This window comes from Eleginops maclovinus, chromosome 19 (genome assembly GCF_036324505.1).
Source record: "Eleginops maclovinus isolate JMC-PN-2008 ecotype Puerto Natales chromosome 19, JC_Emac_rtc_rv5, whole genome shotgun sequence".
Classification (NCBI taxonomy): Eukaryota; Metazoa; Chordata; class Actinopteri; order Perciformes; family Eleginopidae; genus Eleginops; species Eleginops maclovinus.
In genome coordinates this window covers 8,667,394-8,694,656 of record NC_086367.1, presented here as the reverse complement: position 1 = coordinate 8,694,656, position 27,263 = coordinate 8,667,394, and the positions used below count along the sequence as shown (strand labels likewise).

Here is a 27,263-nt window from a genome sequence, read left to right as displayed (position 1 = left end):
ATTAAAGAGTTACATTATAGATATACAATCCACTGTCTCCAATGGTACTGTAGGTAGTGCAGCCACTAGTGGGCGCTTAAATTCCTAAAAATGGGCTCTTGGAATCCTCTCTGAGGGGTTAATATTTGTAATGGCACAATCACAATAATATTGTATGCAATACAAAGACATTTTTTAACTAGTTCAACATACAAAACATATCATTTTGCTTGTTTTGTTTTAGGCAACCTTAAAATAACACAGATGTGAAGTTTTGAAAATGGAAGAGGCTCATACTGGCACAACATTATCTACACTGTTGACTTTACCTTTTACTCATATAAACTATTAAATATATTCATTATTTTGTAGCTCTTTTGTTATTTTTTACATTTTGATCATTTTTGTATATTTTTTCCTAGTATTGTTTTATAAATAATTTTCCTGTCCCAGTAGAACCATCAAGTCTAGCTACTTGTAAATGAAAACAGGCCTTGAGTCAACAGATTTAAATGGGTCATTCAAGAATTGGAGGACAATTTAGACATCAACCCTTTAAGAACGTTTTTAAATAGTTACAAACAGCTCTGGAAAAAAACAAGAGACCACTGAAAAGGACCATGGTTTGTGTCTATAAACTACTGACAATATTCCTCTGACCCTGTAATAGCTGCCATACATGTAAAGATAAAGATTTTAGACAATTTGGAGTGGTCTCTTAATTTTTTCTAGAGCTGTATATGAACAGAATGATAGCAAACAAGTACATAAAAAGCCAATTTTAAATATTATTTTTGACATGCAAGTTGGTCTCCAAGAAGGTGGGACAAGAGAAAAATCCCATTTTAGGGGGGGCTCAAGAGCTATTTTAAATAATATTTTGAAACCACTTTTTCTACAACTTTATTGACATATTGTCTAAGGACAAGTATATTTAACACAAGTGCATGTTTCAGCATTTTGGTCATGGATTATTTGGCATGTTGTTGTTTGTTGCATTTAAAGTCCGTATTATTTTCAGGTATTTTACTGTGAGTCGTACTGAAGAAGACAATGACCCACTCACTCAGCGAGCCTGTGTTCGTGAGATGTAGTTGAGTAGCAGCATCATATAAACTTGAAAAGTTAATCCACAACAAGTCAGCATAAAGATATTATTTTGTTTGTTACAATTCATATCTTTACTCTCTACTAAAAGGAACACTTTTTTATTTCTTTCTTCTACTAGTTTGATTTTCCATTTTTATAACCGCAGTGCTTTTGCTACACTTATTTGGTTAAATGATCAACCAGCAGTCTTCGAAACAGGTTAGTGTTCAGGCGTCAAGTTAGCAACCAGTTGCTGAGAAAGTGATCTGATGCGTTTCCCCGCTCTGTTTGTTTTCATCTCTCCCCATGCTCCCTGTGTGCGACCTTTCCCCTGGCCCCACCCAAAGCCACGTACATTTTCTTTGGGGACAAAGGCATGTCCCCGAATCCCGCTGGCTCCCTGGCAGTGGTCTTGGTCCAAGGGCCACACCACACTGAGCCCCCTCGGAGCCCCGCGTCCTGAAGGCCCCAGCATCAAAGAGTCCCCGGGCCAGGGGGCTGAGTAGAACCTGGTTTAACCCTCCCGTGCCCTTTGCATCACAATGTGATGGTACGTTCCCACTCTTTAGCCCTCACTTTCCCCGTGATATGCGAATATCAATGATGCCAACCCCCCCCCCATACCTTCCCTAACAATCTCATGTGTCACTCCCACTGCTGCCTGACATACAGGTCACACTAGGAGACACCTGACTATATAGAGCTAGAAGAACCTGAATCTGACCTTGATAAAGTACAGGGGTCTGCATTTCATCTTATTAATGAAATCCAGGAGAGAAATTTACTTCATCAGCTTAGTTTTGTAGTAAGCAATGAATCAGAAATGGTTAATATTACCGTCAAAATACTTAGTTTGAAAAATAATGATGGTGGAAATCAATCCACTTCGCACACATTAAGGAAGCAGCCATTCGAATGTTGTCTGGTGTTATTATTCTATGCAAGACAATTTTTTGTTCTAGACATTTTAGCCATGTACATTTTTCAATAAGACAAATACAAACTGCTGATTACACCCTAATTTCCCTGTTTTAGGACCCAATTTGTTTTCAGAATAAAGAAAATGCACCATGCAGATCCCTCCAGTCAAATGAGAAAATGAACCATAATGAAGTTGTTTTGTCACGCATCACTCGCGCAAGATGGCATTTTCGATCGGCGAAAGTACACGCACAAAACTTTCTGGGGAAGCTTAAGGTCTGACCGATTATATTACACCATCCATAAAGATGTCAAGGCAGCACAAATCCCTTTATCTCACCGCCATTTCCACTCAGATGGCGATTATCCATGCCGCGCGAGACACATTATGCAACAGAGTAAGAGACTTGCCATTCAAAGTTAATGGGATTATATTTCAGTCTGTACTGCTCAGGCATGTCTATAAACAGGGTTTTTGCTGAGGGGGAAAACTTTTTTGGCAATCTATTTCTCGAGACACAATGGCTCTACATTCAGGAAGTGTGGTTAATCTATTTAGACGTGTTCTCAAATCGCTCACTCGAGGCCCCATTATTTAAATAGTGCTGCTGGAGTTAGGTTTAGGAAGACAAAAAGGCTTGTGACCTGCACCATAAATAAACACAAACACAATAGTTTCGACTGAAAGTGAGGCACAAATTCCAAACCAGAAAGTGAAATGACACTAAGGGCTTCCCTTCTGGCCAGTTTAGCATAACAGCATTCCATGTATTATCATGAGTTTACTTTTCAGAGGCCGATTGTTTCACAGGGACGATAGACTTGGTTAACTCCAATGGGAGGAGGAGAAGTGAAGGGCAAAGGGCAAAATCTTACATGAGTTTCCTCTTTCTCTGATGCCCATAAAGTTGTGAAAGGACTGAAATTGAATGGCAGGGATGGGGTCACTGCGAGGGACAATAGTCACTGAGGAGAGAGGATATCTAATCAGCTTGGAGATGCTAATTTTATGGAGCACCAATTAAGGAGAGTTTTTTATGACACTTTTTTGAGAAAACAAAACACAGAGCTGTCCCCTCCTGGTTGGGGGGCCCCTGGTGGAGTGGCCCTCTGCAATGTGAAATACCCCTCCACTCTCAGCATTGAGCCCAGGCTCTAATGGGATGGCACCTCCTTTATGCCTGCCCTCGCCCACATTGGGGAAATGAGGCAGTGTCTGTTTGTTGTTCTGGAAGGCTGTGCGTCCCGTTTATCACTGTCAGAGCACGGAGACACACAGAAAGAGAAGGAATGAAAGGGTGGGGCGGGGGGGCTCTGATGTCCAATCTGTCCTGCTTTGGGCTTTACGACCACAGGCCCCACGCAGCGAATACCCCACCCTGGACCTATACATCTCCATCTCTGCCTTTCGCACACCGACAACCTTTGTATCGGCTCACTCCGGCTGCCAAGATATGCGTCTGCGCTGCTAACGGGGGCCCGGGTGGAGCTGCTAACTAGACAATGACGGGAGATCCGAGACGGCCAATGTTTAACCAGCGAGCGGCCTACTCATGCCCCTGCCTGGCCCCGTAGCCCCCTGTGCCTTTGTGGGCTCAGGGTTAATCTTTTAAAGTCCGGAGCTGGGGCGCACCCCCTCCTGCCCACTGTCCCCCAAATATACTGCCACACAGTCATTAGAGCTGTACTTTTACGGGACCTTTTGTTGAAATGCTGCGTACCTTGCCTGTAAGTCCACAATGCTTCTTTACTCTTAAATCTTTTAGGGGAATTAACACATCATGAATAAAAGATTACTTGGAAAATGAAGAAAAGTGAAAACTAAAAAGGGATGCTTTGAACTCTTTAGTGCTTGGCAAACATAAATATAATCCAATACAAATTCTGGCTGAAAATGAAAGATGTAATTATGAAATTAAACATGGTTTAAGTAAGACACACCAACAGCAGCTGCGACAGGTGGATAGCTCTCTGATCCCCTGATGTGCTCTTCCTCTCTTCTCCTTTACCCCATGGCCCCACTATCCATCTTCATGCACCCCTAGCTTCTCTCTTTCATAGATTCCCCCCTGTATCGATTATTTACGGGCCCTCGTAAACATGTATTGATATTTAATGCCGCACTCAGCAGGGCAGGGTCTGTTGGGCTAAACTTAGAGGCCTCTGCCTACCAGAGACAGGAAAAGTGAGACAAAGAACAATATCAATAACAAAGGTGCTGTAAAGCTGCACCCAGCCCTCGTGCCACTGAGAGGACACAGAGCCATATGACAGCGGCCCGGTCCCAGCTTAGAAACAGGGATGTTGTTGCAGTTTGTCGTTTTTGCTCTAAACAGAAATCCCAGAGTGTACTTTTAATTTCAGAATTTAGTGGCTTGGTTTTTATTTTTATGAAGAACTGATCATATACAGTATCTATCATATTGTGTGAAGGGTCACTGGGGGTCTGCGTTAGCACGTGAATTAATATCGAGGTTCAGTTGGGGACTTATTTTTAGGTATATCGGTAGATTTTTTTTTGTTAAAAAGACAATTACATAAGTTACTATTGCTGATCTTCCGTTATTTTTCTGTATTTGTATTTATTTTTTGTTAATGTTATTATAATGCCCTTATTTGCCTGATACAAATCCTTATGAATGACCTCTGTGGTTGAAAGGTGTTAAACAAATAAACTTGCCTTTCAGTCTTATGTAGCTGAGTAACACAGTGGGAAAATGGCCATACCTAGAATGCGCTAGTTTAGATCCACATAACAGCTCAAAATAATTGAAGTATAATGATGGCCATTATACCACTAAACTGAATAACAACATAGCTGTTCGGAAATGAGTCACAGTCATTTGCATAGTGCGAACAAACACATAAATAACATCCAAGCGACAGTGTAATTGCATTGTGTGTAACAACAAATAAAAATGTTAAAATAACAAACGCACTCCAAGAAAGTAAAATATGCTAAAAGGAATTTATTGGAAAGCTGTTTAAATGTAGGGAGTGATGTTGTTTTATACAATAGGTTTGTATTATTTCAAGTCTCTTAAAAGAATACTAATTTGCCCATATGTACATTATAACAGTTACTTCTTTTATCATTCCATTTACCAAGCTAGAGTGGTTTGTTGGTTGTGTGTTGTAAGTTGTAGAGTGTTTGAGGTTCAAGCCATAAAGATGTTTGGCTTCTCTCCAAGATAATAGAAATAGATGGCAACTAGCTTGTGGTGCTAAAAGTGGCAACAAAAACGTTGGAATAACTTAACAATATGTCTTTCTAAAAATCATGACCCTGTTACTCAAGATAACCTACTGATGCTGTTTTGTTAGTGTATTTGTTTCTGCCAAAGTACACCTTCCATGATATTGTCGAGCCTAAGCTAATATCAGACTTTAGCTGTCCGATTTAGCAAATCCCTTCTAGTCGGTGTTTCCTTACCAAGCTGCAGAGGAGGGATAGAACACAAAGACATTTAGTTTCAAAGAGACTCTCTTTTTCTTAAATCCCTTTTGAACAAAGCCTGTCGTGACATGATTCAGTAAAGACATCTGAAGCAGAATATAAAACATGTTTGCCAAGGGACATCAGTGTGACACCGATCTCCAATGATGGAGACAGGTCATGAACACTGTGTCCTTCTTCGCTCCTCTAGTTAAACAACAGGAGGTCTATAAAGCAAAGGGTCATGGCCCTCTTTTTGTCAGCTAAGCAGAGAAGAACAACATGGCCACTCTGAGTTTGTGCTTCATATTATGTGTCAGTGTCACTGTGCGTGCGTGCGTGCGTGTGTTTTCCTCTCATCTGTCACTCCTATGGGACAGTCACAGATCTATAGGCACTGAGCATGTTTCAGGCATGTTGATGATAATGTGCTAGCGGAGCAGATCCCCTCATCAGTATTCTGATCAAGCCAAATGTGAATTAAGGTTTAATGTGCGTCCATAATCACCCACCTGAGCCCCCCAATCGCAGAGCGAATGTGTGTGTGTATGTGTATGTGTGTGTGTGTGTCAGGATAGAAAGAAGCAGGCAGGGGGTAAAATGCGCAAAAGAGCAAGAAACAGCAAAGATAATGAGATAAAAAATGACTAAATAAAGGATTTTGCCCTTAAAAAGGACAGTTCACCCTAAATTAAAAGTTAGTTAGTTATTTATCAAGCTAGCTTGTTTTAGTTTGAGTTGTAGAGAGTGGGAGATATAAGCCATAAAGATGTCTGCCTTCTCTCCAATATAATGGAAATCATGACCCTGTTATACTCAAGATATTCTACAGATCTTATTGTGAGCAGTTTAGTGTAAAAACGATTTTATTTTTCTACCAAACCACACCTCCTACAGAGCCCCGCAGAAGAGAGCATCTACTTATTTACTAGAGGTTTGTGTTCAGTCTTTGGATGGCATAGTTCAGTAAAAACAAAATGACGATGGCCAACGCTCTGCAACAAGAGTTTGTTTCATAATTGTAAGTGTTTTGTCTGTATTTGAGATGACTAGGTAAGCTATGTTAGCTAGCATTTAGTTAATGCAGCCCTTTTAGTAAACGCTGCACATGTTTCGTGGCATTGGTGAATATTCTCTAAATGCTGCGCATTTTTTGAGAAGTTTGTGAAGATTTTTCTTCATTTGTAATGGTTTTGACACATTTGTGTTTTTATATCTGCATTGTTTTTAAAAGTCAGCGCATATCTCAAATCAGCCACCATAGAAAATAGTTCCTACCTGTAACCGATGTAAATTTATTTCTGATTTGAGTTTGAACCTTTCCTTAAACAGCAGTCAAATTAAATACCAAGAGATACACAATCTGAAAATAACAACAAATAGCTCCTAAACCCCACTTTGACAATTTTTCTAATTACCAGACAAGGTAATGGGCAGCGTGTGCCCATTGAGCTAAATTGCACTTGTTAATTTCACTGCATCAAGCCAAAAGCTAAAGAAGTCAATTGTGTGTCACTAACTAGTCTGATGCCTTCAAAGACCATTCCTTAAAAAACAGACACGCTTAATTCAATGAGCCTGCAGCGGCTGTATAGAAAGCAAACACATGTGGGCGCACACATACACTCTCACTGACCATTGATCAGCTCGTCAATCAGGGGCCAATGAGGATTGCCACTGGCCACCAACACTCAGGTTATTGTGCGCGGTGACCCCAGGGTCAGCGGTAAGTAGCTGAGGACTGAGCCCCTCACAAAAGGACAGCATCATGTACCATCCACATACAGTGCCGTTGCCGGCGGCACCCTTATGAATAGACACATGGCACGCCTATCCACAGATGGGATGGAGACGAGGCAAGGGGGGCTGCATGTGTTGCCGTGGCGAAGGAGCACATGTGGAGGTAACAGACTGAAACAATGGTGCTGATGAAAGGCGGTCGTGCCTGGGTATCGGGGAGGGAGATTATTGGGCAAGCAGGTCCTGTTTTATCAGGCAGCACAACACAGAGGCAAGGGGGCTGGAGTGGGGGGGGGGGGGCGGGGACTGAGCGGCAGAAGTCTGCAGACCGCTGACACAAAGCCACCCCCTTGCTCCAGTGAGCGGCCAACTGTTCAAAAGTGTGACCAGCACAATGCAGAACAGATACACTTTGTGTGTGTGTTGTTTAAGTGTGTGCATCTGTGTAGGCTTGTGCGTGTGAATTTTTGATTGATTAGGATTTGCAAAGTAACTGTTTAAATCCTTTGCTAATCCACCATAACTATACAGACTCATATCCTCATGTATGAATAATAAACACCCCTTCTTCTTATAAGCCTTATCCATATCATTGTACTAAATTACATCAGCTTGAAGGGGACAGTTGACCCAAAAAAACCAAAAACATATTGTCTTTCTATTTATTCTTGCAGACCGTCTACCTCTTCAAGTATCTGTCTCCACTCAACTATAATGAAGATGACATATTTCTGTTTGTGATTCCTACTGTTCTAAAAAGTTCAGCCGCCATGTATCTTTCCAGAAACTGCACTCTTATTACTCTAGATATCTTGCAGATATTTTGTACACCTGTTTTACGAAATGTTGTCTATTCTTGTAGATTTACCCTTATTTCTCCAAAAGTTTGGAAGTTAGATATTGCCTAATTTGCATAATTAAATACACATTTCAGAAAATGTTTGTTTGTACAAAAAGTACAGGTGATCATCTAGGAGAGTGTCATGGTGATATATTTTAGTTAAATCTTAAACCCTATCCAACTGTACTGCTTATAAACAATTTTAATATATCACTTTAAAGGCTGTTATCACAAAAAAATATTGCTTTTCTCATACACTGAGCCAAATATCTGCCCTTAGTAGCACTTGCACACATCAAACCTGCCAGTTTTATACCTTTCTTTATTCTCAAGACTTGTACAGAAGGGTTTTTTGATATATCACTCATGGCTCGATTTAAATAACATCCCTTTTTGGATGTAAGGAGTGATACAAAGAGATACCCCTCGACAAAAAACATTTGACTGTTTTATGTCAACAAGATTAATAATAATCTTGAACCTAGCCTTATCCAACGTTCAGATTTCTGTAATGGAAGTATATGCAAATGAGCACATATGAGGATGAAGATAATTCTTAATTTGCATATTTTAACATAACGTTTCAGAAAATGTGTAATACAAACCCTAATCGTCTTTGTTAAGGTAATCGCCCAGGGAAAGGTAATGGTGATATGTCTTAGATAGGATTTTCATCCTATTAATGGTGTGTTTCAGCAAGCCAACATTTGCCACGACATTCTGCTATCACACAAAACCAAATAAGGCTGGAGCAGAAAAACACTTTTATCATTTCAGGGCACGTTATTTCTTCTTTCAGAAGTCACGTAGTCTCGCTTTAAGATGTGACTGTTTCTCATTGAGCAGTGACAGTCTTCAGGAGGCTGCCATCATCTGGGTCCTGGCAACCTGAAGGCCAACATCTGGACCCGGGCCCGATGCCTCCTGATGGCTGTCTGCTCGGCAACCGCTTCTGCCCTTTCCCCTTTCACTCTCTCCCCCTCTCGCCAGTCTTTCCTCCTTTGGCATCCCCCCAGGGTAATTGTGGGGTAATTTATGAAGTTCTAGCAGCATGGAGCAGGCCAGTGTATGGGATAGCCTGCTGACTGAGCCCCATTCAGCTCCAGAGGAGAAGGCCTGGACTCCTTTTATCCTACCCATAATCAGCACCTCTCCCTGGGCCTGTATCCCCCTCCTGACTCCCCTCGCCCTGCAGCCGTCCACAGCATGCGACCCTCCGCGGCCGCTTGAAGATGAAGGGGAAAGTTATTGGACTCTTTAGTGACTCATAAACATCCTCTGGGATTTTCATAGCGCCTTTGTGTCTTTTTGTTGCAGCCGGGATAATACTATTGTTTCAGGTGGTGTAAATGAATAAATCACCGAACAGTTTGTCCCAGTGGTGAGAGATAACAAAGGGCAGCACTCCCTGTTCTCAGAAACACTTGTCGGCCCGTACAGACACTTTGTGGAACAATTTTATATCTCCCTGTCCAGACATTGGTACTCAGAGCGAAACATCTATATCCATAGATGAAGCAAACCAACTCCACATATCTGATCACTCCTCCTGCTAATATGATTTACATCTCAGAGCCTCAATATCAAGCGACAAGAGAAAAATGGTGGTAAACAAAGGCTGCTGTGCATCCTCTGTGGGGTCTGCTCCCCACCACATGCCCAGATTAAAGCTCAGTGTGTGTGTACAGAAGATCTCCCCACTGATCCTGTTAAACAATGACCAGCCGAGAAAGAGGGAAGCCTAACGGTACACGGCGCAGGTTTGCTCTTCAGCTTAGCGCTTTATTGAGCCATGATAGGCCCTAATCTGGCCTGATCCTCTGTCGCTACAAGCATATGCCTGTGATAATGCCCTCATTTTCTGGTCACCTGAGCACTTTCATTGGAGTGCACCCAGTGGGGCAGCAGAAAGGGGGTCTCTAAAGCCCCCAAAAGAAGCTCTTGAATTGGATGAAGGGTCCTGAAAGGTGGCATCCAGAGAAGAAAGTCAAACACTCTGATTCAGGGTTAAAAATTGAAGGATTATGTTGAAACATGGAGGGTGGCTACGCTTTCATTTGTAAAATACAAAGCTTGGAGATCCTTGGGTCTCTCTGTGTGGCCCCGCTGCCTCTGTCAACACATGAATAAGAATAAGAAAGAGCAGGAGAATGGGATTTATCTGGTTCATGCATATAGTGATGGAGTAAGAGAAGGAGTGATTACAGCCCTTTTATTCATTTAGAGCCCCTGGCAAAGGTCCTTATATGTGTTCCTAGTGGTTTTACTTTTATTAATACACTGCTCTGAGCTTTTTCCCATTAATTTCATCAGTTTATATATGTGTGACACTCTCACTAATATAACTTCATACAGAGTTAATGACCCGTCTTGACACATTTTCCCTGCATTTATATATAATTAACTTCTACTACTAAGGAAACATTGTTGATCGTTTTTCTTTTCTTTGGATAGCGAAGAACACAATGGCACAGAACCAGCAATTAAAAGCTCCGAAAGACCAGACAAGAATAAAACTGGAGCATTGTGTCCAAGGCAGTTAATTAGGACCTGACCCAATTAGCAGAGGAGAGTCCAGCAGCCATGTTGGCCCGGAGCCTAACGATGGGGAAATCCATATGCTCCTTATAAATGGCCCATGTTGGCTATCGCGGTTCTCCAATTATAATATCACTGAATGTTAGCTGAGCCAAAACACCCTGCTGGGCCCCCTCATGGAGTGGTGGTGGGGGGTCCTGTGGGCCCTCTTGATTCACAATCCTAACTTTCTGCAGGTCAGTGGGTGAGAAAGATTTTTTTTACTTTGAGAATGCTAACACAGCAAGGAGAGCAGCGTGAGCTTCAACGCAAGTCCATGGAAATTCATTCACAAGCACAAGAAATATGGATCTGTTTAACACAACAAAAAAGGTTGCTATTTATTCCATGTGGCAAAGGATTTATAGGAAAATGTACAATTTGATTTTGTTCTTGACTGATTGTCTTGTCTATATATGACATCATCAGCCTCTGAAAAATATAAGACCACATATAAAAAGTTGAAGCTGAGTTTTTCAAATGTCATTTTAATTAATTTTATTTCTTTGAAGAAATGTATTTGTATTTCATTTATAAATATGTTTTAAATTATCATTGTGTGCGTGCTGTTTTCTGCATGGGTTTGAGGGAAGAAACTGAAATCTGGGCACTTTTTGTTTTTCTAAACAATAAAAAAAAAAATCAATGAATGAGAGTACAACAAGAATAAAAAAAGAAATGCCATAAATCACACAGCTTATTTTATCAAATATATGAGAATTAAAAAGATATTTTTGTCAAAGAGAGGGGGAAACTTATGAGGGAGGCATTCTGGATATATGGACAGCCAAATGAGAAATTGGTGTTTAAGCCATTTTTGTGCATGTTCAGATGGCATAATATTGCTGAGAACACAATTGAAAATTTAGCCTATGGATGGATGTGATGAAATCCAAGATTAACTTAGTTGGTGTATCAAAAATATTAGGTGATGTAATGGATTTAAGTATAATTTGTTTTTAAAATAAGTATAGAAAATTACAGAATTTGCCCACGATTGAAAAGTATTTATCCTCCATTTTTTTTATGAAAGTCAATGGTGTTTTCATTCTGCCCACGACTGGAGGAGAAGGTTATATAGCTGGATAAACCAGGGGTTGCACCAAGGAAAGAAAAGCAAATAGTTCTTTTGATTATGGAAGCCCATGCACATTTCTTATGACGCCTGTATAATGTTATCTTCCATTTGAACTGTATCGAACCTTGTTGATCGCCTTGCCATTATTATACTCCAGGCCAAAATTAATTCTTCAACCAAGGTTGAATGTTTTTCCAAATATCTTTTGCTCCCACGAATAGTGTAGCACAAGTATATTATTGCATTCCCAAACTTCTGACCCTCTGGCGCTGCCTCACTGAGGCTTTACTTGGCAGAAGGCGGCAGGAAATTCCAGAGTCGAGTGGAGAAATCCACCGCAGAGAGAGAACTTTTGAAAAGTCAGCTCTATCCAGCCCAAGGATTAGATCAACAGAGTCATGCACGACATTAATCACGGCAGGAATTTAGATGTCATGAATGGAAACTTGTCTATTTGAGATAAGTTTGTCTGGTGTTCCTGACAGCCGCTGTTTAATATAAAGAGAAAGAAAATACAAAACCTGAGAAAGTGCTAGTAGCTTTACGGTTGAATTAGGGGAAGACAATGGCGCGCCCACTCTTTAGTATCTTTTTAACTACCTCCTCCCCATCTCAAGGACCCCCTTCCAGTGATAGTGATGTGATTTCACAGACTGTTTTGGGAGCCAAGTCAAATTTATCTGACCTCTTTTGTCTTGGGCTCCTGGTTGAATTGTACCTAGTCTGCCATTAACGCCGCTCTTTACATGTTGAAGCACCTCATATGGTGCTTCATACCTTTCTCCAAAGTGTCTCATGGATACCATATGTAAATAAGGCCTTGAAGGCATCATATATCTGGTATTATGGAATAGGGCAATAAACATGAGGGCTTTTTTCACCCTTGAGCAGATCCCTGGTTTACACTCTCACTTTGGTAACTCTGAATGTCTGTTTGTCAGTAGGGCATCTAAGGGGGAAACAATTCTATTCATTTAATATCAAGACAAATAATATGAAACTTCTCTGCAGTATTGCAACAAAAAAATATAGTCTGCTCACTTGGTGAATGTAGCTTTGGATCAAACTTTAGGTTCACACATGCGCTGTAAACACTATCTTGACAAGGAGACAACCCAGATGAATAGGGACATTTCCACAGCTGAAGACTGCAGGACAATCATTTTGTGTATTAACAGTTTTCTGAAAGGTTACGTTGAAATGTGCAAATGTTACACATATCTGAAATTGGATGAAGTCATTCATTCATTCATTCATTGTGTTATAGTAAATAGTCAATGTTTTTTACAGAGGAAATGTCCAATGTTTCTTCATATCGCTCCATGAATCATAAAATACTGTCAAAACAAGTCATTAAAAAGAATCCATGTTTCCCAAAAATGTAAGTTTGTTACTTTATTAAATGTATTGAAGAAGTCCATGCAATTTGCAGTACAATACTACTATGCGAGTAGGGTAAAAACTAAAGACCTTACTTTCATAAAGACAATTTGTATTGGTTTAACAAGTTTAACTTAACGTTATGTAGAAGTGATGCGTTACCTAATATCTCATGAGACTTTTGCTGAGATTAGAAGAACGCAAACAGGCGCAAATAGACAGGGTTAGTAAATTGAACACCTAAAAGTGAATTTATATTGCTTTTCCACTTGCCTGAAAGAGAACATGTTAAGGAAGCAAAATAGCCCAAACTCTCCAAATTACCGGTTAATTAAGAACAGTACTCAGCATAGTTTTAGTTAACTCCTGTCTGTGCAGCTTAACACAACATGTGAACATACCCTGTTTAGGTTAATGTTTAGGGGGTTCATAAGGGCTGGGGGTGTTAAAACGTGGGTGTGGGAAGGTGAAGTGGGGGCTGCAGGAAGGACATGTGAGAGAGGGGGGTGAAAGTGTGTCCCTTCTGCAATTGGCTGTGGCTCTAAGTGTCTCATTATGCAGCTTTATTGTTCCTTTGTTATGCTGGCGGTATAAATACACCCCAGTGGGCCCACAGGGTGACAGTTTAGACAGACTCACTCCTGAGGACAGACTGATCAACAGACTCAAAGGCACAAACTGAGAGAAAAACAGGCAACTGTAAATTCTTAAAGCAGAGGAAGCATCTCTACAATTTAAACTCAAGCTTCAAGTATTCGGCGTACTATTTTTCTGACCACTTTTTTGATTTGTGCAACACTTTAAACACCTCAAATGGAAATGGGTTCTGACTGTGGCTCAAACTGCAGCCGCTCCTCATCCCCCGACCTGGTGGTGGATGACTCTGCTGGGAGCTTTTTTTCCAACAAGATGTTCCAGTCATACTGCCAAGAGAACAGAGAGGACAGCGAGGCCGGCGAGGGCGGAAAGACCCAGGCCAGGACTGATCTCAGCAAGATCGACACCCAAGACCTGAGACTGAAAGTGAATAGCCGGGAGCGCAAAAGGATGCACGATCTGAACACGGCCATGGACAGTCTGAGAGAGGTCATGCCCTACGCTCATGGGCCTTCAGTCCGCAAGCTGTCCAAGATCTCCACCTTGATGTTGGCTCGCAACTACATCCTCATGCTATCCGGCTCCTTGGACGAGATGAAGAAGTTGGTGGGGGATGTTTACGGAGGAAGTGCTGCCGTCCAGAGCCGCACCGCTGCCCACCCTGCAATCACCCCTGCGGCCCCAACTGCCCATCACCCTCTGCATCATCTGGCCCACTCTTTGCACTCTCTGGCGGCCAGCACCCCTTCAGCTCTGCAGCATCACCCCACGGCCCTGCACTCGCCTCCCTCAGCCAGCTTCCTTGGTTTCCATGCACCAGTGCAGAGCCTTATGAAGGACCCCCTCCACCTGGCCGGGTCCTACAGGCACTTCCCCGGCATGCCCTGCCCATGCTCGCTCTGCCAGCCTTTGCCCACATCCACGCTACACAGCCTGTCTCTGAGCAAGTGAGCTGGACTCTCTTTAAAAGCTGACCTGATACTGGGATCAACACAATGACTAAAGCAGCTCAGAGAAGATTGTTACATGAACTCCTAAAATGATTGCTGGTGCCAGAGCTTGTAAATACTGTATATATCTTCTGCCGTGCACACTGCTGCTATTTTCTATCAATTGACTCTTCTGCATTGTTTATAAAGAAAATAATCTACGTACACACAGGTTGTTTTTTTTACCAGAGTGGCAAAACTGTAATTTATCTGATATATGTGGTGATAAATCATTGTCAGAGATGGAACTGGTGTGTATTATTGTATTGCAGGATTTCTATTTTCCTAAATTAAAATGTTGATATAATAAGAACTCTTGTTTGCCTGCTTCTTCTCTGTGATATACCATGATATTTATTTATTTTTCCCTGACTGCAGTTGTTTTTATATTTGTGATAGTCTGCCAGGAAGTCTTGAAGGGTTCTAGACATATACTGACAAACACAGCAGCTGTATGAAAACAATAGAGCCACATCTTCTTAAACTAAACAGAAGGGGTTTGATTTGTGCTTTAGGGGACAGAAGGGCAATGTAAAAATGGATATCTAGAGAGGGCTGTCATTGGTTGCTAACCAGCCTTGGACAGACTAACCTCTAAAGAGCTAAAGAGGGACAGAAGGACGAGACAATGTGCCAGCACAGGGGCTGAATGTGGTGTTCTGGAGCAAGGGGACCATCCATCTTCACCTCAACAGGGAGTAAGAGATGAAAGGACGACACAGGCGCCAGGAAGGCGCGTCACTTTTGTTTGACGCGGGCGAGGGACAGAGCCATGTCCTTAGTCTCTGGCCAACGATTTGTCTCTGTCTCATAAGAACATGGATACAGGCACACAAAGGGCAAACTTAAAGCAGGGGACATAATGCGGTCAGCCTAAAAAGTTGTAATAAGTTTATATCTAAGTTTCGAGATATAAACTCATAGTTTATTTCTTTAAATTGTAGATAAAATATATCCACATACTTTCACAACACAAATGTTCAAAATAAAGTATTTAGCTGATTCATAACAATGATTAATCCACTAAAGCACAAACATAACACACACTGATTGCCATGAACATGATTTAGTCAAACAACCTGACAATGGCTGGCCCTCACTTAGCAACAAATCAAGCGTGTAAAATACATGCTTATCCTCCCACGGCTGACAGATGAGCTGGGGATCAGGGGAGAAATGAAGAGATGTAACTCATTCTCACCCACCTCCCTCCTTACCCCACCTCCTCCTCCTGAGAGCCCTGAATGGGTCCGAACAATAGCCATGCGTGGGACACAAAGGCCGGGGGAGTCCAAGCTCTCGTGCCTGAGACACAGACCCCCTCCATTCAATCTACATTTCATCATGGTAACAAGCGCTGTCGGGCCAAAAGGGCTGACACCCTCTCTCGCCACAAAGGCGGTTAGCTCTAATATATGAGGCTATTGACACTGAAAGAGCCCCTGTCAGTACTTGGGGATTGTCAGCTGTGGGATGTCTCAGTGGGGGGAGGCAGCTGCCAGCCAAACCAAGCGGCAGAGCTTCTGTCGTGGGGACCGGCGCTGCAGCGTCACCTGGTTCCTGGTCCCTTGACACAGAGACCCCGGGTCCTCCCACACGGCCCCCCTTCACTCGGGCACAGGTGGGAATGGGAAGCAGAACACATTGTGGAGATTAGCGGGGATCGGCCTCCCTTTGCTGGAGGTAGATAATTAGAGACACTGACTTGTGCAACGCTGGTGTTTCCTGATCAGCACCAGATGGTATTAACCCATGGTGTATCAGTCGTCTGGAGCATGTGTGTGTGTGTGTGTGTGTGTGTGTATATGTGTGTGTGTGTGTGTGTGTGTGTGTGTGTGTGTGTGTGTGTGTGTGTGTGTGTGTGTGTGTGTGTGTGTGTGTGGGAGTAGGTGTGATGTGTAATGGATATGCTTCTTAAATCATACAATATGGACAGGTCCTCTGTGTGCCATTATGGTCAGCCTCTTCTGTCATCATGGTGCTCTTTAGCATACGCTAACCAGCAGTGGCAGCTCTGGTTTAAGTCATAATCATCATAACGTCAAGTAAAAGCAGCAGTACTGCAATAAAAGATAACATGAATAGTTCTGCATTCAAATTCCTGCTTATGTAAAAGTACAGATGTATGAATAACAAAATGTACTTAAAGTTTTAAAAGTAAAAGGTATATATTTTGCTAAATGGCCCTTTTTACTCTGCCATATATATAACATAATCATCAGCAAGGATTCACATCTTTTTCAGCTAGTTACATGTTCAAATCAGAAAAAAAGTAATGTAGAAGTATAAGTAGCATGACATGGAAGAGAAAATACCTTCAACTATGCTGAAGTACACTACCAATAAGCAGAGTAAATCTACTGAGATTTCTCAGAGAATCCGATTTTTTAACAAGAGAGTAACAGTTTATAACCAACCATGGGACAATAGTTTGTTTACAATCAACTGCATAGATAGAAATCCAAAGTCTTGATCATTTTAATTTAATTTAATCAGTTGCTTATAAGCCAAAAAAATCAGAATACCTTTAATAGTCCCACAGAGGGGACATTTGCATTGTTACAGCAGACAGAGCCAAAGACAACTTCATTTTACACCCAAGATACTAAACAAATATATGTACAAGAATCACACAATTGCAAAATACACAAACACAAAAATAAATAAATAAATAATAAATAAAAGTAGCTTAACGCAAAGACACAACGTTTTAAACAACACAAGGGATGAGGTGATGACACTACACATTTACCCCTATGTGCAGTAAATGTAATGCAGCTGGACAACCCAGGGCCATGTAGACAGATGGATAAGTTAACTGCTTCAGATACTGATCAATAGAGGAGTGCTTGTCCCAACTTGGCTCAGCTAAACTTGCATTGACAGAGTTAATTAGGAAACTGAAAGACCCAATTAAGTGGATTGAGGTGAGGGACGGAGCAGACATATTGAGGGACATACGCACACGTTGTGCAGCGTCTGGATAAGGGGGAACTTCAATTAAGGGAGAACACACTTCCAGGGGCTTGTTGCCTGTTCTTTTTCATTTTGTGCTCGGTAAAGCTTACAGCCCCCTTTTCAGCCCAGAATACTGATGAGGGGAAAGCACAGCTGCTGGGGGTCAACACCCATAAGCCAAGTGGCATGCACATACGCACATAAGCTCACATGCACACCCACAGATGCAATCAGAGCAGGAGATTGATGAGGGGATTCAGGTTGGAATTGCTAAACACTGATTAGCCAACCTAATGGCTCAGGAAGGAGAGCTGTAGTCTGGATTAATTTGTTTGACTTCATACGCAGCTCATTGGTTAAATGACGCTTAATTAAAAGTAAACAACTTGCATATGCACAAAGCGTTAGCATCTCTTATGAAACCAATGTTTATTGTTTGTCTTCCAAATGCATTTAGTAAATTGTTCAAACCGTTCTCTTTTCTTTTCCACACATAGGGCCTATATCACATACGTAGGCAGTATGGATGGCAGGGCATTTAACCCAAAAGCCTAGACTGAAATGTAGCTTTCATAATATAGACTAGAGACATGTGTTTCTGTTGGGTCTGCAATAAATATACAAAGGTACAAAGATTCTGACCTTAAAAACAGTGTGAAGTAACTTGGAAGATTCTCAATCATTTTTTTAAAACAATACATCGAACAACTGAAAGTGTTGAAGTCCATGTAGCCCACAGAGCTTTTAGTATCCTTTCCCACTCAATCTTTACAAAAAAAGAAAAGAAAAGCCGATCAGAAAACTGCCTCAACTGTCAGTTATTTTAAGACTTTTCTATTTTAAGAAAGTCATTGTTTTAGACGGCTATTTTTCTGATATTGTTATATCTGTCTTATTCTATTATATCTTGTTTTAATATTCTGTTCTTTTGGCTCTTTAATGACTATTTTAATTTGTATTTCAACATTTTGTGGTGTGTGTTTTGCACTTTGTATTGACGGTTTTGATGTTTAAGGTAAATTACTTTGAGTTACCTTGTTGTTTAAATGCTAACATGACATAAACAAACTTACCTTGCCTGCAGTGTTGCCGTCCCATTTGCTCCTCTGCAGCCACCATAGATAGATAGAAGGCTGTAAATACTTCAGCTAGTTACAAACTGTAAAATACACATGTTTAAAACAGTGATTACACTCTTTTGCACGTGAATGTGATTACCTGTACTACGCAGGAAGTAACACATATTGCGTCACGTGTTTGTTTTTCAACGCCGTGCAGATGGGGTTAGGGTTCAGTAAATACTGATGATGTCATCATCTGAAGATGGCTGAAGGGTGAGAGTGAACTCGCGAATTACTTTTTGTTTTGAAATATAATATAGCAGAAAGCAAAGAACCGACATCGTGTACACATTGAGTTCCTTATAATGTTGTGTGTGTAATAAGATGTGGTAAATGTACTTTATTTAAACGCTGTGCGGTGCAGATCACGAAACCAGTTCAGGAAATGCATTTGTTTACCAAAACATAGCCTGGCTAGCGTTAGCATAGCTTCGTTAGCTACGCTTGTCAAGCAGCTAAAATCACGCAGAAACACTGTATGGACCATGTATGTCTTTATTTTTTACACCTTGCATTTATCTTTAGTCTTACCAACTGCGCTTGCTTGTTATTTCCATAAATTAGCTCGTTTGGGTCTGCTAGCTGCTCTCGTTAGCTTACTCGTTTAGCTTGCTAGGCTGTGTATTTGTAAGTTAGCTGAAGACAGTTCGAGAAAGTCAACAGCTGACAGTTATTGAGTTCGAAGTGTCACATTATCATGTAACCGTTTTTCAGTCTTTTTTAAATGTAAAACGGGCGATGGAGGGGTTATGATTAAGGCTGTCTTGACTGTGACAACAAGCTAATATTCTTTATGTCTGCATGTTTACAGAGAAGGCTGGTGGGGAGGCTGGCTACAGCAGAGCTTCCAGGCCGTAAAAGAAAAGGTAATAATCAACATTATGGAAATGATTACTGCTCATTTTGGTGTTAGTATTCGCTCAGCACTTGCAATGTTTTTTTTCAATGTTGATCTCAGTAATAAACGCCAACCCCTACTCCAACTTTGATGTTTACATATCATTAATTGTTTCAATAGATGCATAAACCCATATGGAAAACACAGCGTTCACATTTTGGCTTTGTGTCAAACTTCTGTTGTTGCTCATCCAGTGGTTGCATAGTTTTGCAGCCTTTACCTCTGTCACTCAAAACTGGTTACACAGTATTGATAAAGTGAAGGCTAATAGCTGTTTGTTGGGCATTTAGGTTAGTTAATCTCTTGAAGTAACTTGAGAAAAGTAGGTTGCCAGTGCGATTAATTAACATTGCCTGCAAGATCAGATTTAGCAGTGGTAATTTAGGCCATCTTGATACATGTAGATTTTACTGCTTCCCTTAAAGTGCTAATATTTAGATTTATATGATATGTGTGTTGACATGAGTAGCCTCTTATGTTGTTTTATTTACATACACACAAGGTGATGCTACAGTCGAATCTGGTGGTGTAGCATTTGATTCTCTTTTTTGCAGTCATCTGAGGCTTTAGAATTCATAAAGCGAGACCTGACGGAGTTCTCCACTGTGGTGCAACATGACACAACCTGCTCAATTGTGGCTACAGCCACTGCTGTCCGGAACAAGCTTGCGGTAAGTTGCAGCCTTCACCTTGTACACCTTGTAAAAAACAATTTTACTGTCAGTTAAAATGGCAGTTGTATGTGTTTCGCGTAGACTCACTTAATAAGCATCTCTCCTATGTGAAAGGGGTATTTTTTGCTACTATGTAATCTAACCAAGTCTATTGATTTCAGGTGGAAGGTTCCTCTGAGACTTCAGAAAAGGTGAAGAAGAGCCTCTCTAGTTTCTTAGGGGTGATAACAGACACTCTTGCTCCACCGCCGGATAAAACCATTGATTGTGATGTAATCACATTAATGGCAACTCCATCAGGAACTACAGAGGTCTATGACAGCTGTAAGGTGAGAAATCTATGTCAGAGTCACTTATATCACAGATACAAAACAATATAACTGCAGAGCTAAGCATGTGAATGTGTTCTTGTGAGTAAGCAATTGATGGGAAAATACTGTTTACCTTTCTGGTTAAGCTCCTTGAAAATACTGAACAACGTGTTCCTTCCAGACATATTTGGTTTTCTTTTGTTTTGTCACAAGAAGCTGCAGGACTATGTAAGTGAGCACATGATGTGCATGTGGAAACAATATGAGCACAGCTAAGCGTTTGTTTTTCCTGCAGGCGCGTCTCTACAGTTTGCAAGCTGACCCCGCTACTTACTGCAATGAACCTGATGGTAAGACAGTAAAGTAGTGCAAGGCCCCAATCAGAATTTTAGAGTGTGCTTATTTATATTCTGTTTGAAGTAAAGTATTTATTTTTCCTGTTTCTCAGTATATTAACATTGTACACTTTGTAAAAATACAAAAAACTTATTTCTATACTTCCTTTTGCTGCTCTGACCCATAATTGTCACATCATAGTATCTTATCCGTCTTTAATCCTCCTTCTTACAACCTTCAGTCATATTTTTTACACCATTCTTGAATCCGCCAACATTTGAAGGCTAATGAGGAATGAACATATCAGCTGAATTATTAGTGTGCCGGCTGTCTTTGACTTGTGTGGTGGACCACAATTCAATTAAAACGGTGCTGATTGTAGGTGGTTGTAATAATGAAGGATTTCTTTTGAGAGTATTCAAATGAGAAGTTATGTTTGTCCAGGTCCCCCAGAGCAGTTTGACAACTGGCTGTGCAGCTTCAGTTTGGAGGATATGAAAGGAGAAATCTCCGAGCTGTTGGTCAGCAGCCCCTCTATACGAGCCCTTTACACCAAAATGGTTTGTACCAATGCTTTTGTCAACACCTTTTCATCCTCGGCATTGAGCACAGCCTCCAATTTATTTTAAACTAAAGCATTACAATTGTTTGGCAGATGCTTTAAATGCAAAGTGATTTGCAATATGTGCTTTTAAACAAACATGTCAAATTAAGAATTGCTGTTTAACAAGATAAATAAAAGTTATTTTTTTCATTCACAGGTGCCAGCGGCTGTAGCCCATTCAGAATTCTGGCAGAGGTATTTCTACAGAGTCTTCCAGTTGGACCAGGTAATCATAGTATTTTTATAGTGCAGCTTTGTACTTTGTAATGCAGCCCGTCGTCCATTTTGAAATGGCCCTCAGCAAATTCTAAAAGTATAATGGAATATGGCCCACACATGAAACTGCTGACTATCCTCAAGATGTCTTTCCCATTAGCACAAATGTAATTGTCTTTGGTGCCCCCTGCTGGCAGTAAAATCCTCTTCGCACTCAGTCACTGTCAATGGCTCAATCTGACTTGTTTTGTTATGCAATGTTAGAGCACTTACTGCAGATAATAAACTTTTCCTGTGATTGTGTTTTTTAGGAGGAGGCAAGGAGAGTGGCCTTGAAGCAGAGGGCGGAGCAGACGACGCACACAGAGAGCCTGGGCTGGGAGGAGGAGGAAGAGGGTACTCTATCTACAATGTTACGTTGTTAATAAACAGATTAACTTTATAATCTGCCACTCACACTGCCTCTCTGTTGCTCCCCTCAGACGACTTTCTCGGCGCCGCATCATCATCTCATCTCGACTTCACCCCCCCGCTAGACAATAGTTTCACCCATCTGCCTGCCACCTCAACACCTCCCACAGGATCATCTCTGCTGAGCCCCATCATGTCTCCAAGCGAAGAGCGCGACACCACCCTCTCGGTCAGCAGCGACAGCGTCAGCCTGCCGACACAGGTGGAGGTGCGGCCAGGGCCCCTCGCCGCGGAGCTGTCCGAGAAACTGACAGAAGCTAGCTTAGAAGACGCTGCGGACAAGACACAAGAAGAGCAGAGGCCCGGAAAGAGTGACTTACCTCCTGAGGCCCAAGTGGAAGCTGTTACCCAGCCAGAGGTCCATGATGATGATGCGTCAGTGCCGCCTCCTGCCCCGACCCCTAAACCAGAAGCAGCGAAGGAAGAAGGACCACAGGACCTGAGAGTGTTCGAGCTCAACTCTGACAGCGGGAAATCTACGCCCTCCAACAACGGCAAGAAAGGTATGAAGATGTTTTTCTGTTAGCAAAGAGATTCTTACTGTTCCAGTTTGGGAGTATACACCAAAAAGGGATTAAGTTTAGTGATGTGGTTCTACATTTTCCAATTTATCGGCTTACAAAGTCACTGAAATGTTTTGTTTCCAGGGTCCAGCACGGATGTGAGTGAGGACTGGGAGAAAGACTTTGACCTGGACATGACTGAAGAAGAAGTCCAAATGGCGCTCTCTAAAATAGAAGCTTCTGGAGAGGTCAGTGTTATTACATCCACCATAATGTTAAAGGGGCCCTATTCTGCTCATATTCAGGTTCATGTTTGTATTTTGTGTCTACTGTGACATTTCCATGCTTTAATGTTCAAAAAGGTCTTTATTTTTCTCATACTGCCTGTGCTGCAGCAACTCTTTTCACCCTCTGTCTGAAACCAGAGTCCAGTCTGCTCTGATTGGTCAGCTGGCCAGCTATGTTGTGACTTAGGATCTATCGGAAATGTCCTGCACTTAGACTATCACGCACAATGTGTTGAAGCGCTAGACGATAGAAGCGTTAGTGTTAAATAGTGATGTCATTATGTTACAGAAGTAAACAAAGGAGTCCAATGGAGGTGTTTCAGGCAGGGGGGAGAAACTCCCTCTGGAGTGAACTTTGAGATTATATCCTATGCAGATCATTTACATATACAAAACCTATTTAACATACTACAGGAAAGGGAAAACTCCAAAAAGCGTATTGGGCCTCTTTCAAGAGGGAGTGTATTATTAACCCGTTTTCATCTCTTTTTTCAACTAGGTGGATGAAGACTGGGAGAACTGGGAATGAGAGCCTCAGCAACACAAACTCTGTCCCGCCATTAAAGCTAGTTCTCGGCAGATGAACCATGCTTAATGTGTTTTAACTCTTTGTCAACACTGTCACCATGTCATGATTGTCAGTAGGGGACTTTCCGGCGGGTTTGGACCATTTGGTAAACCCGTTTAAAAAGAGCAACAGGAAAGACCAAGGCAATAAGAATTATAACGCTGTGTCAGCTGTCCAGTTAGTGCAGATAGGCCGCTAGCGTGGGTAATGACTCAGGTCTTGGCTCATTTCTTGGATTAACTTCTGTCTTAGATACACATGACACTAGTCACTACCTGTTTTAAACCCTAATGACACACGGTGACAGGTCGGCGAGGTATCATTGCAGCAGGGGAAGGATCTATCTGTCTTTCTTTCTCTTATTGCCATAAATAAATCCTGTATGTCGCGAGTGCATTGCAAGTTGAGCAATGACTCTAAAACGGCTGTAAAATCGCCATAAACTATAACGCTGCTTTTCTCCCCTCTCCAAGATGAATGATGATGATTGATTAACCCCGTGTCCCTTTCTTTCTTTCTCATCTTTAATATGCAAGTGAGTCTTCAAAATGGAAAGAAAACATATTTTGGCCTTCATTCATAGAGCACTTTGAATTCTTTGGAAGTTCTCCCAACTTTAAATATATGGCCTTGTAAAACCACACATTAGTGTGATACATTATCCAAATATTATTTTTGTTACAAGTCAGTCACCTGAAACACAACCAGCTAATGTGTCATCATGAGTTCTTTGCTGTGTGTCATATCTTGTGATTCATTTGAGGTTATGAGCCTGTTGCAGCCTGTAATTCTGTCACTTTATGAGTTGTGTCTTATTTGGGTAGAGGGATTCATCAATTATGACTTGTTTAAGAGATATTTGACTTAAAGAAGATAATTCAAACCGATGTTATGAAACCGGATGTTCTGGCTTGAAATTGTTGTTATTTACTTGTATAGGATCATATGACAAATCATTGGATGTTAATGTTTCTCTGGAGCGAAGTGGCTCAGCAGGGAGTGTGCCAACGAGAGACGTGAGCACGCTCCATGCTTTCTGGGTTCCTTTTCCATCATCTGTAATGTAACCAAGAAAAATAATCCTAGAGATGTAATATTTATACTAAAAAAATAAATGCTTAACTATTGTATAATGTGCTTTGGATTGCATGTCTGTGCAATAACATGCAAAACATTGTGCAGATAGTGACCGTTGAGTTTTATTATTTTTTTGTTGGCTGTTCTTCAGGTCTTTGTGTTCTGACAATGTGTTGCATGTCTCTTCTGTGTATTCCCTTCAGATTCACTCTTGAACTAATCAAAGTGGTTCTACACACATCTGTTTTCAAAGCTGTCCAGTTCTTTCTTTTTTTTAAGTCACTATATTTTCTCTAATGATAATTGTCATTAAAGGATTCATGGCTAATGGGCTTAGTGTCATGCATTAGGAAATAAGCCAGTAAGCAGTTTTGCTACTAAAAAAAAAACAAACAGACAAGTGTGTTCAAACCAGGCGAGGCTACAGAAACATTATAATTAGTGGAGCATTGGGGATATTCAATTACAGTGCAGGGAGCGCACAGGAAGTCACCACTCATACCAAAACCATTTGCTCATGACACCAGCCGAGTGGTTTAACTACTGTGCAGAAAGGTCTATTTAACAAAGTAGAATTTCATGATAAAAGTAAAAAACTACAAAAAATCTTAAAAGCTAGCTCTTGCCAAAGCTTTGAAAATGAAATTGTCGACTTTCTTAAGTTTTTGCTCCTGGTGATACGGAGGAGTTTTAAAAACTATGTGCCCCCATACTGAATTATTTATGTGTCTGTGGGTGGGGAATTCACTACTCAGTTCTATAAATAGCAATTGAATGTATGATCATTTTAGAATTTATTGTCAGTTCTGGAAATGTATGAACCCACTGCTTTGTGAAATTGTGTGGGTGTGCTTTTCAGGTTTGACTGACTCTAAAACCTGTTCCTCTGTATCGACAGTATTAGCTACAGTTTATTTTTTACATATTCTAGTCTTCCTTTTATGACTTATGTATTGTAATGCTTCCATTGCAAAATAATATTGTACATCTTTATATCCAGCCCCCTAACTTTATATCCTTAAGTATTTTTAAAATTGGAGAAATCCTTAAACCCTTAATTTTATGCTGGTAGTATACAGTATATATTTACAGTTGTGTACATCAGCATTAGTTATTTGACAGAGAATCAAATATTTAACTTGAGTGAAATAAGACTTTCAAAACAATTAAGATCACAGCATTAATTGGTAATATTTCTAGATATTTTGTGCACAATTCTTCAAAATGTAGCTCTACAACTGCTATCTCTGGACATTTTGGGCCCTTTTTTACATTCTAAAAAGGGTTTGAACAATGTTTGGCTAGACCGTATGTGTTTTTAATGAATGTTTCTCTAAGGTTGTTGAGGTTTAAACAAGTCAGATGCAGTATTCTTTATGTAGGGTTTTGGGATTATACAGTATAAAAGGTAAAAACATGCCTGCAGTATAAAAGATGGTCACCAAATGGCGCTGTTGCTCCATTTCGGCCGCCCCTGTCTCAAGCTGCCACTCCTTTTCTTTCAGCTGCAGCATCCATCTCACAGACATGGATCTGCCACATGTTCTAACATACCGTCGTTGATCATCAATCGCCTTTACAATTTAATATCTCTATTTTTCTTTCATTTTCAGACAGAACTTTTTCAAACTTGCCCTCTCTGGAGGCCCCAGGAGCAGTAGCAGGCAGCAATTGAAGTGTAGATATGATCTATGTGGTGGCATCAGCTGGGCTAATGTAGGTCAGTGTGCAGGGACACCTGTGCACTAGCTGGCTCTGCAACATGGATGCTGATGCTTGTAAAGGTGGCTACTGTTTGTCTGTATTTCTTGGTACACACAATAGCAAGTGATGGGTGTGGTCTACGTGGGGCTGGATGATGAAACAGATAAGGGGGTGCCAATGTCAAGAGAAACGCAGCATCAACAGAGGAACATTTGCACAAAACGCCAACCTTCCTTTCAAATTTACCCAATTTAAGAATACATAGGAAGAACCTTGGACCATGACTTGCTGCAAGTATGCTAATAGAGATATTAAAAAGAGATTAGGGTGGGAAAGTCATACAATTATCCATAAAGACTTTGACTTTTTGAGCTGTGTTTTTGTAGCTGCAATGAAAATATATCTGCTTATTTGTGGAATGATAGCACTGCTTTTTTTCTGAAAACCAGCACCCTCACACCCCTATGGTAATGGCTTATGCATATGCTGCCCTAACCAGAACCCCAAAAACACACACACACACACACACACACACAACATATACATTACATTCTTACTCTGTTCCCACTCAGAGGCCTTACTCAGCAGAAAGGCTGTAAAGGAATTTCCTGTTGAAGCCCACCGCTCCCTGGGCCTGGTTTGTGTGTGTGTGTGTGTGTGTGTGTGTGTGTGTGTGTGTGTGTGTGTGTGTCTAACCAATGTCATTTACAGATCATTTCAATGTAGACAGACAATGGGGGAGGATGCCGATCAGACAGGGCAGAGAAATACTTCTCCCCTGAGGATCTATACATCCCCCCTCCATTCCCATTGTAATCCATCCTTGAACCAAACACTTTCTGCTCCTCTTTGACTTTATCTCTCAGCTATCCCCGTCCATGTATATAGTTTAATTTATGCCATAAACA

The 27,263-nt window shown here is 41.1% G+C and overlaps 2 protein-coding genes and 1 long non-coding RNA gene across 3 annotated transcripts in view; 2 read left to right on the top strand and 1 right to left on the bottom strand.

Moving 5' to 3' along the window:
- The window catches only part of LOC134881611 (uncharacterized), a 38,526-nt gene extending 19,708 nt beyond the window's left edge, over positions 1-18,818 (bottom strand). Inside the window, exon 1 of the long non-coding RNA XR_010168069.1 lies at positions 18,659-18,818. This is a non-coding gene — a long non-coding RNA (uncharacterized LOC134881611). The remainder of the gene's footprint in view (positions 1-18,658) is intronic.
- olig4 (oligodendrocyte transcription factor 4) lies at positions 13,712-14,589 on the top strand. Its single transcript, XM_063909658.1, has one exon. It carries the CDS (start codon positions 13,855-13,857, stop codon positions 14,587-14,589), a length of 735 nt encoding a protein of 244 aa, XP_063765728.1. The 5' UTR covers positions 13,712-13,854.
- On the top strand, positions 18,747-24,979 carry bsdc1 (BSD domain containing 1). Its single transcript, XM_063909090.1, has 11 exons — positions 18,747-18,919; positions 19,518-19,572; positions 20,159-20,275; positions 20,440-20,607; positions 20,885-20,939; positions 21,370-21,485; positions 21,687-21,755; positions 22,057-22,141; positions 22,228-22,719; positions 22,864-22,967; positions 23,506-24,979. Exons 1-11 carry the CDS (start codon positions 18,909-18,911, stop codon positions 23,533-23,535), a joined length of 1,302 nt encoding a protein of 433 aa, XP_063765160.1. The 5' UTR covers positions 18,747-18,908; the 3' UTR covers positions 23,536-24,979.
- Positions 24,980-27,263: the final 2,284 nt, after the last annotated feature.

What these genes read in the sequence shown, in the direction of transcription:
- olig4 (XM_063909658.1), top strand. Translation starts at nt 13,855, where the DNA reads ATGGAAATGGGTTCTGACTGTGGCTCAAACTGCAGCCGCTCCTCATCC.
- bsdc1 (XM_063909090.1), top strand. An exon ending in TTACTGCAATGAACCTGATG is followed by an intron (nt 20,940 to 21,369) that starts GTAAGACAGTAA and finishes ATGTTTGTCCAG; the next exon opens with GTCCCCCAGAGCAGTTTGAC. An exon ending in AAATAGAAGCTTCTGGAGAG is followed by an intron (nt 22,968 to 23,505) that starts GTCAGTGTTATT and finishes TTTTTCAACTAG; the next exon opens with GTGGATGAAGACTGGGAGAA.